Below are 18987 nucleotides of genomic sequence, written 5' to 3'. Positions count from 1 at the left end.
GATAGAATTCTGGGGAAGTCTGGGTGTGCAATGGTTTGGTCAAAAGAGCCTTGGACAAGGAGTGTGTATTTTTTCTGCTTAACTTTTTTGAGCCTCAGTTTGTACCTCTGAAAAATGGGAACGGCACCACCTTATATAGAGAGCAGTGCTGTAGGGATTAAACAACATTGCCCAGGTGAACTTGCCAGGCACAGAGTGGGTACTCCGTAAGCGCTTGCGACCCGAAGAGGGTTTGGTTGGGAAGGTTCTAAAGAGCATGTGTTTGGGGACCCAGGCACAAGATTTGGCTTTCGGGGCGCGCGGCTCCCCGGACCCCCAGCGGAGGAGGAACCCCAGCTCTGCCGCCACTGCCGCCTCCTCGGCCCCGGACCGCCGAGGGTTAATGAGAAAGCCCCACGCCCCCTTTGACGGCGCAGAGCCCACCTCGCCGAATTTGAAAAGGCGGCCCTGAGAGGCGTGGGCGCCCCCCAGACATTTCCAGCTCGGACCTGGGCTCCGCTCGCTCACCGGCGCGCTCGCTCGGCTCCCGGCGGGGGCCGCGGGTTCGGTCCGGCCGTCGGTGCGCTCCCGACTGTCCTCCCGCCCGGGACTCCGGGTCCCCGCGGGCGGCCGCGCAAGATGAAGCTGGCTCTGCTTCTGCCCTGGGCGTGCTGCTGCCTCTGCGGGTCGGCGCTGGCCACCGGCTTCCTCTACCCCTTCCCGGCCGCAGCCCTGCAGCAGCACGGCTATCCTGAGCAGGGCTCCGGCTCTCCCGGCAGCGGCTACGGGAGCCGCCGGTGAGTAGTTGGGGGCGGCGGGACCTGGGGGCGCGCGGCAGCCCGGGGCTGGGGGCGCGGGGAGGTGGGGTTTGGGGCTTGGGATCTTGGGATTGGGGGTTGGGGGCGTGGGGCGGTCGAGGACTGGGGGGGCTGGGGACGCGGAGTGATCGGGGCACAGACAGTGGGGGCTGGGGGCTCGGGACGGAAAGACTGAAGGTGCGGGGCTGGGACTGCGGTGGTCTCTGGCCGCGCCCACCCCCCTTCCTTTCCTTGCTCTCCCAACCTTCGCCCCTTCGGCTCCCGAATCCGGGTGGAGGTGGCTCAGACCTGCGGCGGGGGCGCGCGAAGGGGTGACCGTGGCTGGCTGGGGCTCGGTGGCTCAGTTCCTGGACGTTTACCGGCTCACGTGGCTCCGCCGAGCTCACCTGCGCAGCCGGGGCTTTGTGTTGGGGAGCAGGTTCCCGCGATGCCAAGGCCTTGCATCCGGGCCCCCTACTCTCACGCCGGCCGCCAGGGACACCGGAGGGGCGATTCCGTCCGGTCTTTGGGACTGGGCCCGCGGAGGAGCCTCGGCTGCGGCTCCCCAGCCACCTGGGAACGTGGTGCCGGCTCCGATCGCATGAGTCCGTGGTGGGGTCGGAGAGGGAGCAGGGTCACGGAGCCCGCGGTGCCCGGATCCACCCGCGTCCTCCTCCTCCGCCGGCAGGTGGCGCCCTGGCCACCCCAGGACGGTTAGGGCAGCAACTTCTCAATCCGTGGTTGAATTCCCCCAGAAAACGCGTTAAGTACTCAAGTAAAAGTTGTCAAATCTCTCATCTGCGTAACTCATTCGAATTTAGCTTTTCCCATTTAATAGTAATTACGACTCACACGGCTGTAATAGCCTTCTAGAACACACAACATGCATTGGTAGCATCCATCTCTTTTGATCCTAAAACCACCCCAGGGTTAGCTATTAGAGTATTATCTTTCCTTTAACGGAGGAAACTGAGGCTCAGAGAGAGGTCCCCAAATTCGGTGGCAACTCAGGGCTCACCTCTTGTCTTCTTTCTCCAAATCCTGTGCTTTCTATGGCACCACTCTGCTTATCGTTTATGGAGCAGGGCAAGAGACAGGTCCCAGTTCTTCTGTCCTCCATGGTGTTTACCAAGCCAGGGAGGGCTACCAAGGTGAATTCTGGCAACGTCTTGTATCAAGGAGACAGGAATATTTTGTGTTGAGAAGCGGTACGCTTAATGGCTGGATAAGGCGGTTCTCAGAAGAGCATTTAAAGTGCTTCAGGAAAATTTTGCGTGCAATTTTATTTCCTTCATTTTGTTTGGAAGTACTTCTCCAAGGCTCCTATTAGTATTACTCTCCAAACACCCACAGTCGTGTGGACTCTGCACACTTCTATAGGAGCATATTTTAAAAACTAAGCTTCTCAAATAGCAGAATGATACGTATAGCATGATCTCACTTATGAAAAAAAATTCGATCTATATCTAGATACCTATCTATCTGTCTATCCAGAAAAAAAGTTGGTAGGAAACCATTTTTGGCAGTTACCTATAGGGAGAGACCTGGGGCTGGACTAGGGGAGAGAGTGAAAAAGGACTCCCATTTTTCCCCTCTGTCTGCTTGTGTCTTGTTTGCATGTTTTACAAGGAGGGTACATTCATGTATTACTTTTGTAATTCAAAAGTGTGTGTGTGTGGGGCTTCCCTGGTGGCGCACTGGTTGAGAGTCCGCCTGCCGAGGCAGGGGACACGGGTTCGTGCCCCGGTCCGGGAAGATCCCACATGCCGCGGAGCGGCTGGGCCCGTGAGCCATGGCCGCTGAGCCTGCGCGTCCGGAGCCTGTGCTCCGCAACGGGAGAGGCCACAACAGTGAGAGGCCCGCGTATCGCAAAAAAAAAAAAAAAAAAAAAAAAAAAGTGTGTGTGTGTTGGGGGCTGGGAGTGGGGGGGGGTGGGGTGGGGTGGGGTGGGGTGGGGTGGGGTGGGGTGGCGTGGGGGAAGGCTCCTGCAGCCTGGACTCTGCATGCAGAGAGGGGCCAGAGGGGAAGTCCATGAAGGGAACGGGGGTTCTAGCGTTTGGTGGGCTGGAACTTGGGGACCTCCAGAGACACTTGGAAAGGATAGTTTTAGCACAAGTAAAAAGAGGCCCAAACAAATGTAATCTTCCAGAACTCTTTCTACCAGGCTGGGAGCAGGGAGAAGGTACAATTAGGTTCAGGGAGGATCTGGATGAATTCGTGGAAAATGGATTTCTGAATAGGATATTGGGGGGTGTTAAGGACTTGGGGCAGGTTCCAGATGCTTGAGATGGGTGTTCCGGACCGTAACTGAGCCCTTCCGTGCAAAGCCCTGCGTGGGCACTGCAGGCACCTGATTCGGGTCTGGGCGAGTTATGGGCTGGAGTTGGCCTGGTGTCACATGTTCCTGTGTGTTATTCGCTCCAGAAGCAGAAGCCTTGGGGACAGCGTTTGGCACAGGGCTCTTCACAGCTTTGGCCTCTGCTTGGCTCCATACATCTGTTTACAGTGGCTTGGTTTCAGCTGATGGGCAGGGCTATAGGGCTGTTTCTTGACAAATAGTCTTATTTCATGGTTATTGCTCCTGTTGGCAGTTTGTGTTCTCCTTTCTGTGTGTGTGTGTGTGTGTGTGTGTACCTGTACCTACCTTCCTGGGCTGGGTGTCTGTGTCTAACACGTGCTGGGGGCATCTTGCTTTGCCCAGGGATGCTCTGCTCTGGTCACCTCCATCACAAGCCCAGGGTGGGCCCCTCTGATGAAGCTATTTTGGCAAAAAGAAGAGGACCCCAATTCCTTAGAGGCCTGTTTCCAGTAGAATCTTGCAGCCCTGTGCTTGGGCCACTCATGACTTTTGTCATCCACAGTGTTGTTCGGATGCCAAATAAAAGCTAAAGGGAAATGTAACAGTAATTGACCGGCAGGGTTGCACAAGGATGGAGCCTCTCAGCTGCCCAGCCCTGTTCTTCCCAGAAGAACTTCCCAGTATAAGGATAACACATTGGTGAAACTCTTTAATGGATGTATATCTCACTCTTCTCCCCGCCTCCCTCCCCTGATCATTCCCTCCCTCCCTTTCACAGATGGTGATTAGAAGTCTTGTCTGTTGTATCCAACCTTAAAGGGTCCAACATAGCAGCGAGTCATCCGGGCACGAGGAGTGAGAACCAGAAAGGGGGCCCCGCACCCCATCTGGGGTGCACATCTCCCAGCTGTTGATGGAGAGGTTTTAATTTGGATAAAAGTTAATATTCTTGGAGTGGGAATGTTCTTCTAAGAGAAACCAGAAGAGTGGTGGGACCTGCCTGGATTTTAAGCAGAGGAAGGAATGAATACACCCAGAGGGCGGGTTCGTGGCACAGGGGATGAGGGACAGAGTTGCTTTATGCTTCTGCCCTGAAGAGCGGCACGCATTCCATAAACCTATTCCTTCTGTACAGGACCCGAGGCATGAAAACAAAGAGAGACCACATACTACAGGGCTGAATATCTACAGGTTATGAATCAAGCTAACGGATGGTTAAATAAGTAGGTCCTATCCTCTAACCTTGATGAGTAATACCTTCACAGTGACCTGGAAAGCCAAGTTCAAATGAGGAATTCTTAGATGCTTTAGAATTCTCTGCTCTGGCAAGTGGTGGCAGGGGGAAGCCTCCCCACGGCCCAGCCATCTTCACTGCTTTTTGACCTTCAACTTCCTGTCCACTTATTGGTTGTTATGTCTCTTTAGTCTTTTTCATTGTGGGAGAATCCTCTCCTTTAAAAGAAAGCATTTCCAGGGACCTCCCTGGTGGTCCAGTGGTTAAGACTCTGCACTCCCAACGCAGGGGGCCTGGGTTCGATCCCTGGTCAGGGAACCAGATACCACATGCTGCAACTAAAGATCCTGTGTGCTGCAACTAAGACCCGGCACAGCCAAACAAATAAATACTTTAAAAAAACTAATAAAAGAAGGCTTTTCCCCCTGCCATTGACTTGGTGAAGAAGGCCAGTTGTCCTGTAGAATCCCAGGTTCTAGATTTGGCTGACTGCTTCCCAGTGGTGTAAATAATTGGATCCTCTATGCCCTGTATCTCTTCTATGTTAGAGATTAGGTGTAAATGTTTGATTAGATTGAGGACCTTTTTTTTTTGATGGTGGTGGGGGAGGACAAGAACGCTTTATAGTTGGCCCAGTGGGTCGTGTTATATCATATCAGGAGGTGTTATGGATTGAATGCTTATGTTCCCGCCATCCCACAATTCATATGTTGAAACCCTGACTCTCAATGTGATGGTATTTAGAGGTGGGGCCTTTGGGAGGTAATTATGAAGATGAAGGTTTAGATGAAATCATGAAGGTGGGGTCCCCACGATGGGATTTGTGTCCTTATAAGAAGAGGAAGAGAGACCAGGTTGCCTTTTCTCTCTTTCTCTCTCTCTCCTTCCCATGTGAAGACACAGAGAGAACTCTGCTGTGTGCAAGCCAGAAAGATGGTCCTCACCAGGAACTAAATCAGCCTTGATCTTGGACTTCCCAGCCTCCAGATCTGAGAAATAAATGTCTGGTGCCTAAGTCACCCAGTCTCTGACGTTTTGTTATGAAAGCCTGAGCTGACTAATATGGGAGAGCATGGCAATTTTTTCCTGGAGAGCTGGGTGTCAAACCTTCACCGGAATACCACTGCCTATAGGTTCCCTCCTTCTTTGCTCTCTTTACTTTGCAATTTCTTTGGAAGCAACTAGGCTTTGATAGCATTTTCCTTGTTCAGGATTTGTTTGATTATATCCTGATGGTGCCTGTGAATGTGTTCCCCTGTCCTCAGTGTGTCCAGATAATTGGAAATTGGATAGGGAGACTCGATTGGATTTTGGTTCCTTCTCCTCCTCCTTATTATTATTATTTGTTTGGGCAAAATTACCTCTATGGTTGTGTAGCCTTCTTCCATTAAGAATCATATCAGGGGGCTTCCCTGGTGACGCAGTGGTTGAGAGTCCACCTGCCGATGCAGGGGACACAGGTTCGTGCCCCAGTCCGGGAGGATCCCACATGCTGCGGAGTGGCTGGGCCTGTGAGCCATGGCCGCTGAGCCTGTGCGTCCAGAGCCTGTGCTCCGCAACGGGAGAGGCCACAACCGTGAGAGACCTGCGTACCGCAAAAAAACACACAAAAAAACAAAAACAGAATCATATCAGGAATCACGCAACATCTTGTCATCTCTCCTCTTGTGATGTTAACAGGTGTTGATGATCACTGCCTAGGCCATTATTTCATTAAGGGTTACAAAACGGTCCTCTTCTAATTCTGACATTTCTTTTTCATTTAATTACTGGAATACTTGCATAAATAATTTCCCGCTTATCTACTATTTGTAGGGAATCATGTTTTTTTTTTTTTTTTTTTTTTTAGAAAATATTGGGGATAGGAGTTTATTAATTAATTAATTTATTTTTGCTGTTGGGTCTTTGTTTCTGTGCGAGGGCTTTCTCTAGTTGAGGCAAGTGCGGGCTACTCTTTATCGCCGTGCGCGGGCCTCTCACTATCGCGGCCTCTCTTGTTGCAGAGCACAGGCTCCAGACGCACAGGCTCAGTAGTTGTGGCTCACGGGCCTAGTCGCTCCGCGGCATGTGGGATCTTCCCGGACCAGGGCTCGAACCCGTGTCCCCTGCATTAGCAGGCAGATTCTCAACCACTGCACCACCAGAGAAGCCCCGGGAATCATGTTTTGAATTCATTTTTGATTTATCTTTCCATTGTTTCATTTTGCAAATGTAAGTGTGTGAGTGTGTCTTCCTTCTTTTATAAAAAAAATTTTAATGAAGTTTAGTTGATTTACAATGTGTTAATTTCTGCTGTACAGCAAAGTGATTCATATATATGTATACATATACATAATTCTTTTTAATATTCTTTTCCATGGTGGTTTATCACAGGATATTGAATATAGTTCCCTGTGCTATACAGTAGAACCTTGTTGTTTAGCCCTTCCTTTTTTTCTCATGCAGAGGTGGTGCTCTAGTAACACTGTTCTGCACTTGGCTTTTTTTGTTTCACATTGTACTGTGGAGATTGCTCTAGATCAGGGCATAGATAGCTTCTGCATTCATTTTGTTTTTCACGATTTAAAAATTTGTGGTTGGGCTTCCCTGGTGGCACAATGGTTGAGAGTCCGCCTGCCGATGCAGGGGACACGGGTTCGTGCCCCGGTCCAGGAAGATCCCACATGCTGCGGAGCGGCTGGGCCCGTGAGCCATGGCCGCTGAGCCTGCGCGTCCAGAGCCTGTGCTCCGCAACGGGAGAAGCCACAACAGTGAGAGGCCCGCGTACCGCAAAAAAAAAAAAAAATTCGTGGTTAAAATACACATAAAGCTTACCATCTTAACCATCTTTAAGTGTACAGTTTGGTGGTACTAAATACATTCAGAGGGTTGTCCAGCCATCACCAGAATGTTCATCTCCTGCATTCTTTTTTTTTTTTTTTTTTGGCCACGCCCTGCGGTTTGCGAGATCTTAGTTCCCCGACCAGGGATCTAACCCAGGCCCCTGAAGGAAAGCGCTGAGTCCTAACAACTGGACCTCCAGAGAATTCCCTCCTGTATTCATTTTTGTAGCTCTGTAGTTCTCGGTGGTGCCAATGACTGTAGTTTTTTCAGCAAGTCCCCTACTGAGAGACATTGTGTTGTTCTAACCTTTTGTGTCACGTGTAATGCCATAATAAATAGCCTTGTGAGTTATTCATTTCATATTTTTGCAAATGAATCTTTAGGATGCATTTTTTTAAAGCGGATTTTCTGAGTGAAAAGATAAATGCACGCGTAATTCTGCCAGATAGTGTCAAATTTCCCGCCATAGAAGTTACACCATTTTGTGTTCCCATAAGCAGGTTTTTCTTGGGATACATTTGAAGATGACGCTTCAATGATGCTGGGTCAAAATAGCCTTGTGGGGATGAGAGCGGCCTTCCCTGGCCTATACCACCTGCCAGCCCGACCCACTCCTCACATTTGAGGGGTCTGGGGCAAGTGTACAGAGGGAAGCCCACACATTGTATGTCTAAATATTTAAAAGGTATAATTCAAGCTTACGGACTGTTAAATAAAATAAATTCTGTCATTGACCTTGACAAACACACCCTCCTCGTGACCTGGGGGTGGGGGTTGAGGCTCAGGTTTAGAAGTCTTGCCTCCATGAATTTTGTGTGGGAACTTGGCAGTGCAGGAAGAGCCACCTTCCCCTTCCCTCCGTGTCCCACCAGATACCTCGCCCTGGTCAGGCCTCACCCACACCCTGTGGACACTCTAGTCCAGCCCAGAATCCCCTTTCCTTACCCTGACAACTGCCACTTGGCCATACCTCTCCTGCTTGAGTGTGCCCAGCTGTTTGGGGAGGGAGTTCCAGGCCCCTGGGTACCCACCTTTGCTCCATAAGGGGGGCTGTGGTCTCTGGAGGGTCACGTCCCCTAGGCCCCATAGTCTCCTCGCCCTGTGGGGTGTGGTGTGGCTGGAGAGGGGCCAGATTGGGGTCCTTGAAACCTCAGTGCCCAGGATGGGGCTCCTCTCGCCCAGGTTTAAGGCAGTTCTGGGGGGACGTGGAGTGAGTCTTGGGGATGGAGCAAGGACACGTGTACCCTGAATCCTCAAAAGTTGGACAGCCTTTCCCCAGATGTCCATGGTCAAAAAAGGCTGCGTCGTGGTGACAGAGCTAAGCTGTGTCCAGATGTTCCCTTCCTGTGTCCTCCCTGCCATGTCCCCCGTTAGACTGTGAGCGCCAGGTGGGACATCACCCACCTGTTTGCGACCCAGCCCAGGGCCCAAAAGAGAGTCGGGCTCTGTCGGTTGTGTGGAGTGAACCAGATCGCATCCACCAAGGACCCACCAAGGCCCTGAATCCAGAGCGGATGTGGGTCCCACGGGGGGTCACTTTGCAGTCCCAGTGGCACAGGTCACATACTCTCTGTGGATGTAAAGACCCCTTTCAGAGATGACGGGGAGCTTTGGGGAAGGAGGCTTCAGGGTGGCTCACAGGGACTTGCTCCTGCTCTTTTAGAAGCACAGCTATATTCTGGCCTGACGTTAGGGTATTTACCCATTTTCAGACTATTCTAAGAAATGACGGGATGGATTTCAGAACTTGCTACTGCTATGGTTTTCCGTTGAGAAATTCTCTGGGAGTCAGTTTCAGAAAGGGTCTAATCCCTGCTATGATGACAGTGCTAGACCGCGCTATTTCCTCCCCGTTCTTCCTGGTCCAGCCTCCCCATCCCCACCCCCGGCTTCCCAGGCAGGACCATTTGACCAGTGCAAAGGCCAGGGCGCAATGCTCAGCAGGGTCCCTGCTTGGAGTTTAATGCTTTGCGCTCACCATCTCCAAATTCTCGATACTCTTATTCTTAAATGAGTGCTTTGTAAGTGAAGTCCGATGGGACCATGGGGCACCAGGAAATTGACCCTCAGCTTTGACCATGACCCACCTCTCACCACCTCCTACTGCCTCCCTGGGGTGGGTTCTCCGCTACTCACTCCCCACCCCTCTGGCACCCCACGTCCACCTGGCCTCCCCCTCTCCACCCCTGCCCAGTACCCACTGCCACCCTCTGCCTCTGGCTGGAGCCTGGGTGTGGGCTCAGAGAGGGTTGGGATTGGGTACCTGCACCCCGTGCCACCCTGGAGTGGGACATGGCGGCTGCAGTCCCGGCCCTGGGCTGGCAGTGCTACCGTGTGCTTAAAGGGTGACTCAGCAGGGGAGAGCCTCTGGCCACACCGATCCTAGTGTGTCCTGGGGAGAGATTGCAATACCCTGAAGCGTTGCCCATCCGACGTATGATGGTGGGCCCCGGGGAAGGGGATATGCCTGGCTTGACTTCCCTGCTCCAGACCGGGGCGCTGTACTTCAGCCCGCTGGCTGGTGGGAAGGGTGGCAAGCGCACTTACACAGCGTGGAGTTGCAGGGAGTGGTCTTCACTTGACCCCCAAGGATCCCTGTGCACGAGGGAGCACACAGGAAACACTAAACAAATGACAGGTTGAGAGAGACAGAGAGACAGAGACCCCAGAAGAGAGGAAAACACTTTGTATTTTACTATCTTTAATGACCCAGCTTTTTGAATGAGGGGTCCCTTAACTTCAGTTTGCCATGAGTCCCACAGATTATTTAGCTGGTCTTAGATACAGCAGGTCGCTGATTGGCTCATCACGGTGAACTGGGTGATTAAAGAATTGGGTATCCAGACCCACACTTGACTCAGGAAGTCTAGGTCCTGGAGAGCTGTATTTAATGGCCTCCCCAAGCAGGTTTTTTTTTTTTGAGATTCTTTCATCATGACCCGTAGTAGGAAATACCTTTTATATGGTGCCTGAGTCCATGCACGCGCACTTACACACACACACACACACACACACACACACACATACCCCTGAAATAAGTTTCACAAAATCATGCTTACTATTACCATATGTGATACTTTCTTTTTTATGGTACTCTATCTAGTTCATAAAAAAGTGCTTGCCAAGACTCAGAAAATTGATTCCACAGCCCCTCTGGCTTAAGACCTGCAGTGGGAGACCCCGTGCCCTGGGGGAATTCAGGGGTCTTCTGGCCCCATCACCCCAGTTCCCCTGCCTGGTTCTCTAGACTCTGACTCCGAAACCTCTTTCTTGTTCTTTCTGCTGAGCTGAGGTGCTTGGCCTGTCCCCTCCCCACCCCATACCTCGGCTCCACCCTCTTCTGGGGGCAGTCACACACCCCCTCCTTCAGGAAGTCTTCCTGGACTGCTCTGCTCCCGTCTCTGTGGGCAGCTCCCTGTGCCTCCTGTATCCGTGATTGCTTGTGGTTTTTGTACCGAGAACTCACTTCCTGCTCTCCTTCCCCACAGATGGAATCATTTCTCCTACCTGTTTCGCCCCTAGCATGGCCCTGATGGGCCCACCTGGGACATGAGTGCATGAGCCGGGCCTGTGCCCTGAGCCTGGGCTGCCCACCATCCACCCCTGCCTCTTGGACATGTGAGCTTATCCAGGCTGGGCATTTAACCACCCAACCTTTTCCGATCCCACAGTCGGTCGGTTGTAGGCTGAAGCTGGGGGCTGAACCATGGGGGAAGGGGTGTTCTGCCCTGAGCCCTGAATGGGAGGGGTTCTCTGTAAACTCCAGGGGGGTGAATGATCCCCTTTCCACCCCACCCCACCCCGACCTGTGGGCCTTTTCCCTGCCACTGGATCCAGGTTCCCTGGAGCCTTACATTCAGGAAGTTACTACAAGCACCTACTGCATGCTTGGTGCTGGGGGTAGTGAGATGATTGCTGATTCAGACTCAGCCTCTGCCCTTGATGAGCTCAGAGACCGGTTGGGGAAGACCCAGGAGCAAGTGTGGAATTTGCTGTGACACAAATGTGTGCAAAGTGGGCCAGGTAGGCAAGGGACGTATGAACAAGTACCTGTTTAGGGGAGTTAGGTGTGTGGGAGTTTGGAGTGTCTTTGTGCCTCGGTTTTCTCCTCTGTAAAATGGGGATGATCTACTTCATAAGGTTATTCTAGGCTTAGATGAGTTAAAATTAATAAGTTGCTTAGAGAAATATGTACTAAACATTCTGTTCGTGCTTGTGGTGTATAGTGTGCTAACCTTGCAAAGATTGCCAAGAAGGGGGGGTTTTGCAAACATATGAGGCTGTGGAATCCTTTTGTTGGGATGATGTTCCAGACTCCAAACCTTGGGAAACGCTGGCCTGGTGGACCAAGGCTACATGCCAAGGCCTTTCTAGAGGAATCACGTTTGAAGTGGGTCTTGTAGGGTGAGGGGGGGTGTTCTCTGCAGTGACTGGGGGGGACATTTCAGGCGGCAGGACAGCTGTGTAAGGGCTGGGAGGTGTGACGGTGCCTGACATGTATGGTTTGTGCAGTTGGGTTCAGAGTGGCTGGACCAAGGGCTGGGAGTGTGGGGCAGGTGGGGCCTTTGGAGCCTGAGGGTGAAGCCCCTTTTCTGCCAGCCCTAAGGAGCTTGGGCTTTGGGTCGAGGCTTGGTCACAGTGGGTCCTGTGTCAGCGTTACTGGTGTGGAGGAGATGGGGCCGGAGGAGGGAGGCAGCTAACAGGCAGTGTCAGGAACCATGAAACAGGGCTGGGGCAGTGGGGATGGAGCCGCCGAGTGACGAGCGCTCAGAGTCTGTGCATTTGGCAGCATCCGGCCACTTGCTGGACCACGGACAGGCCGGAACAGGTTGCAGCCTGGGGCTCCTGGACTTTCCCGGTGCCTGTGGGATGCCAGAAGCTGGCTGTTTTGCTTCCTGGAACCTTGCAAAGACTCCCCAGTGTTTTCTCAGCTTTGAAAAGGCAACAAAGCGTGGTGTTCACGCACCTTGTGTTTTTGTAAAATACTTGTATTTTTAACATCTAGCGCAGGCTTGCGCGTATCAGGTGTTCCGTGGTTGCTTTTTGAGCAAGTGAGTGAACAAGTGCCTTGACCTCTGTCCTCTGGGAAGCCGAGGGGGTGGCCTCTGCCCCCGTGCAGTTCTGTCCTTCTAAGAGGTCCTGGAGTGAGGTCCTTCTCTGTGCTCCACCCCCCACCAGGCCAGCTCTGGAAGCCACATTTAGGGGAGCCACAGAGGCCACCCGCTTTAGGGGGTCCTGCTTCTTCCTTTGAAGTAGGATTGGGTGGAAAATCCCATGGAATGGACTCGATGTAAATATCTGGCGAGGCCTTTTCTTAAGGCCCCAGGGTTTTCTGAATCTCCTCGCCCTTCCTCTGGCTGTCCTCTCCCCCCTCAGCTTCTCTGTTATTTTAAAATCCATTCCCAGAGAAACAATTCCTATGGCAATAAGAACACGGCTGCAGGCTTCTCTTGGCTTGAGCTGGTCCGACACTTCACTGCCGCTTCGAGAGTGTGCAAGCTGGACCCAGACCAGCTCTGCCTGGAGCAGGGGAATAGAGTAACAATAACTAACTGTTAGAGGATTTTCAGGAATCCTGAAGCAGATCCTATGGAAGGAGACACACGGCACGCTGTTCTCCTCTCTGAAGAGTCAGGGGTCCCCAGCTTCCTTGCCTGGGCTTCCTTTCCCTGCCTCCCTGAAACCAGGGTCTAGATGTTTCTTTGGCGGCCTGGACAAGACCACCTTGAAAGAAGCTGGACCCAGTCCAGGTTAATTCTGTAACACTTGGGCAAGAGGCGGGGGCTCCCACCTTCTGGGCCTCTGTCTGCCCTACCCCCAGCCGCGTCCGGAGTGATGGGCGGGAAGGTCAGAGCTGGCCAGCTGACTGCTGACCTTTGCCAGCTCCCCTGCTGCCTGTAACGATGTTGCCAAGCTTGTTCCGTCAGGTGTTAATGGAAGTTATGAGAAGCAGCCTGGGAAATGCTCGTGAACCAAGCTCAAGAGTTTCCTTAAGAAAGAGGGAGGGTGTGAAGAGCAGGCTCTGGAGCCAGGCGGTCTGGGTCTGAATCCCCGCTCTGGGTGGCCCTGACCGAATCATCTGACCTCTCTGTGCCTCAGTCTCATATGTAAAATGGGCATGGGTTTACTTCCTCAGGTCATTCTGGGGCTTCAATGAGTTAATTTTCATAAAGGGCTTAGAACAGTATCTAGTAGACACTCTATGCAGCTCCATGAAATGATAAAGGCTTTCCCAGAGTGGGCAGTGTGATGATGGACCTTGCAAAGCTTGGGGAAAAGAGGAGTTGGTGTTCCAGACGCCGTGCTCTGGGGAACGCTGGCCTAGTGGGTCAAGGTTAAATGCCTCAGCAGTTATGGTGCCCTCTGCCTTTTGCAAAGGACCTCTGGCTGGGGTCATTTGCAACCTTGCCCTGCAGTTGCCCACCCGGGTGCAGTGGAGGAGCCAGAGAAATACAGAAGGGAGGGTCCTGTCGGGGTTTCGGAACCCCTGAGAGCCTGCTCAGGTTTTCAAGGCCAAGAGTGAGGGATGGGGGCTGGTCCTCTCTCCCAGCAGAGTTTCCACCGCTGGGTGGGGTGGGGCGGTGGATGAGCACAGAGGGTCGCCCTCAAAATATGACTGGCGAGCAGGTTGGAGGGTCTGGGGTCCTGATATGCCCGTGGCGAGTCAGAGGCTGAGGAGTTCTGAGGAACTTTGTGTCCCGGGAGTGTGACAGCTGAGGGGACCCTGTGTGGCCCCAGGATGGGGGAGAAGGGACTGGGGGACCCACAGTCAGGCCAGTGCTTCCCTTCATTGACTCAGCGCCTCACAAGTAACCTGAAACTAATAGGATTGGGCTGAGATCAAATGAGGAAATGTGTTTATTAAATATGCAGGCTCATTATTACTCAGTGCAACCTGCTCACTGGCCAAGGGCCCCACCTTTGCAGCTCCCTCCAGCCCAGTCCGCCCTCTGAACAAGCCTGGGGGCAAACATTTTATGTCTTTGAAAGGGTCTGGTCCCCTCCCCCTTCCACATTCTGGAAGGTCAGGGACTGTGTGACATTTGCTGAGAAGTCCCCCAGTTCCTAGCACGCAGGAGGCCCGGCAGAGGGGCTTCTCTGCTTGGAGCCATTGTGAAAGGCTCAGGCTTCCCTCTTCCCCAGAGAGTACCTTCTGGAATCTGGCCCTGCTGCAGGTTGCCCGCTGACCCTGCCGGCCCTGCTGGCCCCCAGAGGCGCCAGGGCCTTTGGGGAGAAGGTGGCAGTTTCCTTCTGATTTGGCTCCAGCTGTCTGCACCCCCGCCAGTTGCCTCTGGCATCTGACATATTTGTCATTACTGCAAGGGCTTATCTGGGGAATCAGCACTTACCTCTTCCTGCCCCTCCCTGATTGACTTGGCCAGACGGCTGATTCTCCCTTCTGAGAGGTCTCAACCTGCCCGGACACCCTCTATTTCTGGGGTCATGGGATCCTGGGCCTCGACAGGGTTTGCCAGGCTCTCTCTCTCTTTTGTCCCCTAGCTGACGATGACAATTAACTCAGATCCTGAAAGTCTTCATGCAAGAGCTCTGAATAAGTACCTTCCTGGAGAGGCAGCTGAACTGATGGGAGACACCCCTATATCAGGGGCTTGGAGGGAGCCCAGTCGAACCCCGTCTAGCCTGCTTCTTGTCTCTCTGGGTGCTCTGCTCATCACTGGCTACCTTTTAATCTCAAGCTGCTTCCTGCCTCAGGGCCTTTGCACTGCCTTGATCAGTTTTTGCTTTTTCTTGGCCTAGCTAGTTCCTGCTCAAAGCTTAGAGATCCGCTTAAACATCACATCTTCAGGGAACCTTTTGCTGGCCCCCCCTCCACAAGGTAAGGTAAGGCCCTTTTGTTAAATGCCCTCAGAGCTTACTCTCATACTTAGAAGTTCATGATAACTGTAAGTCAATCCTATAATTAATTGATTGATAATTAGTTAATAGTTGTCTATGCTAAGACTGTCAATTCTCTGAGGGCAGGGATCTTGTTTGGTGCTGTATCTCTTGGTTCTTGCAGAGTGCCCGAATCACAGAGAGTATCCAGGAAAGGACTAACCACTTTGCAAGCTGTGTTAGTTTCCTACTGCTGCTGTAACAAATGGCCATAAACTTTGTGGCTTAAAACTACACAGATTTATTATCTTACAGTTCTCAAGGTTAGAAGTCTGAAGTGGGTCTCACTGGGATAAAAGGTATTTGCAGGATTGGTCCTTCTGGAGGGTCCAGGGAAGAATCCATTTCCTTGCTTTTTCCAGCTTCTAGAGGCTGATGGCACTCCTTGACTTATAGCTCCTTCCTCCATCTTCAAAGGGCCTCCTCCAACCTCTCTCTCTGACTCTGATCCTCCTGCCTCCATTTTATAAGACCCTTGTGATTAGATTGGGCCCACCTGGATAATAATCCAGGATCAGCTCCCCACCTCAAGATCCTTAGTTTAATCACACCTGCAAAGTCCTTTTTACCATGTGAGATAAATATTCACAGGTTCCTGGGATTAGGATGGGGCATTATTTAGCCTACAGCACAAATGGAAATGAAAAGGGAAAGAGTTGGGGCCTTGAAGAGTTGGATTGAGGTTAGATTTCAAACAGTATTAAGACTGAAAGTGGCTTTGAGCCTCAGAAACCTGTTAAGACTCAGCCTTGTGTAAAGAGTCATGATAGGGGCATGGCCTTCCCACTGACGTTTTTACAGAGGCTGTGAGGTAGGGATTTAACTTTTGTTTTTTTCCCCCCTGCAAACCTCCCCTCACACTTCTACTGAAAAATCCATCTATTCCCAATAATTTGAAATGCCACTTTTATCACATACTAAACTTCCCTATGTACACAGCCCTTTTTCTGAACTCTTAATCTGATCTGGTGCCAAAACTACACTATTTTAATTACTATATCCTTATTCTATGTTTTGTTAGTTGATAGAGCAATTCCTCTTTGCTGTTCATCTTTATCAAAATATTCTTAGCATTTGTACACTTTTTCTTTTGGGTGAATTTTATTTTATTTAAAAAATTTTTTTAATTTATTTATTTTAATAGTTTGATGTATTTTAATAGCAAACTTACAGGAAGAGCACAGAAGACAGACAACATTAAAAACATGTACTTGCATATAGGACAACTCAGTTAGAAAAGTATAGTGAATGGATGGAATCTATTGTATGATAAAAATGCTACAAACACCATTTAGTTGCAGTCAATAAGAAATTTACTTGTTTTAAAAAAATCCCCAAAAAATCCAAACGCTGGCGTTGTCCAGAAAAATTTGACAGGTTTATTTATAATTGTTATAAAGTTGAACTGCTGAAACTTGTTCACTGAAACATTTTGACCTACATTGATGCTTTATGTCCCCACATTTATATTAAAAATTCACACACAAATGAAAATGGAAAAACTGCCAATACCTGATTTCTGTCCCCTATTTTTCCACCTGCAATCATATACTTAGGTACCTTTTGACTCCGTGTGGGGGAAAAAATCTAACGTTCAGAACTACCAATAACAGGAAGAGAAATGTTTTTCTTTTTTTTTTTTTAAAGAATGAAATGTTTCCCATCATAGTTGATTCTTAAGCACCTTCTCCACGTACGCGGCGCGCTATAGCTGGATGTCTTTTGGCATAATTGTTACACATTTGGCATGGATAGCACACAGCTTGGGGTCTTCAAAAATGCCAACTAGCTAGGCCTCACTTGCCTCCTGCAAAGCACCAATAGCTGCACTCTGGAAGCGCAGATCTGTTTTGAAGTCCTGAGCAATTTCCCGCACCAGGCGCTGAAAGGGAAGTTTGCGAATCAGAAGTTCAGTGGACTTCTGATAACGTCTAGTTTCACGGAGCGCCACGGTACCAGGCCTGTAACGATGAGGTTTCTTCACCCCTCCAGTAGAGGGCGCACTCTTGCGAGCGGCTTTTGTAGCCAGTTGCTTCCTCGGTGCTTTACCACCGCTCGCTTTGCGGGCAGTCTGCTTTGTACGAGCCATGGTAAAGAGACCTCCTGACTTACCCCACTTCTCCTTCCGCTGGAGCTCCGCGAGCTAGAGGCAGCGCTGGCGTTGGAGAGCGACAGCGGCGCGGCGGCAGCAGCGAACACAATTGAAAGATCTTGGGTGAATTTTAGAATCATCTTTTCTTGTTCTATAAAACATGCTGTTGGGATTTTGATCTAGGCTGTGTTGACTTAATGGATTAATAGAATTCAATGTTTATAATACTGTGTGTTTTTCAGTCTTTCTGCTCCATTTATCCAGAGCTTGTTAGATTTATTCTTAGGCATTTTGTAGTTTTTATTGCTATCGTGAATGAGTTCTTTTTGTTCCCTGACACTTTTAAATGTTGATGTCTGGCAAATAGGAAAGCTGTTGATATGGGGTACGTTGATTTTATGTCCTGCTACCATAAGGCATTAAAAAAAATATTTTGATGGTTTTTCAGGTGGTTCTCTAGGGTTTTTGAGGTAGAGAATCCTATAGTCTAACAATGTGTGTGTGTGTGTACGTTTGTGTGTATGTGTGTGTGTGTTGGTCACTGTGTAAGTCAACATCTTGGTTGAGTTGGAAGAATGAGGCTTCATTTTTCTTTCTTTTTTTTTTTTTTTTTTTTTTTTGCGGTACGCGGGCCTCTCACTGTTGTGGCTTCTCCCGTTGCGGAGCACAGGCTCCGGACGCGCAGGCTCAGCGGCCATGGCTCACGGGCCCAGCCGCTCTGCAGCATGTGGGATCTTCCCGGACCGGGGCACGAACCCGTGTGCCCTGCATTGGCAGGCGGACTCTCAACCACTGCGCCACCAGGGAAGCCCGAGGCTTTATCTTTCTTACAAAGGATGGTGAGGTAGAGGGCTCTGAGGAGAGAGAAAGGAAAGTGGGTTGTGCTTTGATCTCCCCCAGAGTCATCTTCTCTGCTGCCTCTTCTCCTCCTTGTTTACTCTGAAGAGAGGCAGACAATGTGTGGGTCCTGGACGTGGTTAGAAGATGATGGTATATTTGCCTCACTTCTTGGTTTATAGATAGGATATTTTTGGAGTCCGAGGACCCAGGATTCACCCACCTTTCCCTCCCTTTCATCCCCCCTATATTAAACAAATAGCCTAATAATAGACTGCGGTTTCTAGACTCCTTGTAGGGCCGATCGTTCTGATGAGGCTAAGTTATTTCTGCCATTATCACGCATCTGCCCTCTCCTTCCCCATCAGTGACAACTTATTCTTCCTGAAAACAGCCCTGGTCCTAGACCATGAGCTATCAGCTTCTGTTTGGTCTATCTCTTTTTCTCTAACAAAGCCAGCATCTGTTTGAAGCGGGTGGGGAGGCAGATGCTGCGCTGGGAGTGGGGAGCATGTGAATTCCTCCCTCCCCCCACCCAGCTTGTCCTATGCCGGGAAATGCAGTTAAAATGAAAACCAAGGGCCATCTTGTTTAGCAGAGCCAAGAACATGAACCTATGTCCTTCCACACTGGTGCTCAGGTAGATGGTGTTCCCTGAAAACCACAGGTGGCCCAAAGAATTCCTAAGGCGAGAGAGCAGTGTTTCAGACTGGCATGACACTCTTTTATAGACTGATGCCAGCTGTATTTTAGTCCATGCGTTAGCTGTCCAGTTGCTTCGTATGGACTGGGGCTGACCGTGTGGGCCAACTCTGGTCCTCTGCCCCCGTTGGTGGGGGAATCACAGGGACAGCTAAGACTGAGTCACAGCTGTGTCCCAGAGAATATAGAGGGCCAAAGTCATCAGTGCCTGGGATCTTGGCACATCCTAGCAGGGAAGCTTCGGGGGCCTGGGGTTGTCTGCCTTGGTTATTGCCATATCCCTGGAATCTGCCCATATGGAGCCAGAAATCGGTGATAAAGCCAAGTA

The 18987-nt window shown here is 50.9% G+C and overlaps 1 protein-coding gene and 1 pseudogene across 3 annotated transcripts in view; one reads left to right on the top strand and one right to left on the bottom strand.

Moving 5' to 3' along the window:
• Window positions 1-618: 618 nt before the first annotated feature.
• COL26A1 (collagen type XXVI alpha 1 chain) overlaps window positions 619-18987 on the top strand; it is a gene marked incomplete at both ends in the record, with an annotated part of 175641 nt that continues 157272 nt past the window's right edge. For both annotated transcript variants that reach the window (XM_079720271.1, XM_079720270.1), the window contains one exon: window positions 619-776. In XM_079720271.1, coding sequence (XP_079576397.1) covers window positions 619-776 — 158 coding nt within the window. The remainder of the gene's footprint in view (window positions 777-18987) is intronic.
• Window positions 16705-17117, bottom strand: LOC307063837 (histone H3.3A-like; annotated as a pseudogene). Its single transcript has one exon. The product of its transcript is annotated as a histone H3.3A-like (transcript).

Source organism: Hyperoodon ampullatus, assembly GCF_949752795.1.
Source record: "Hyperoodon ampullatus genome assembly, chromosome: 14".
NCBI classification, from domain to species: domain Eukaryota; kingdom Metazoa; phylum Chordata; class Mammalia; order Artiodactyla; family Ziphiidae; genus Hyperoodon; species Hyperoodon ampullatus.
The sequence above is the reverse complement of the archived record's forward strand: the minus strand, read 5'-3'. Positions and strand labels throughout refer to the sequence as shown.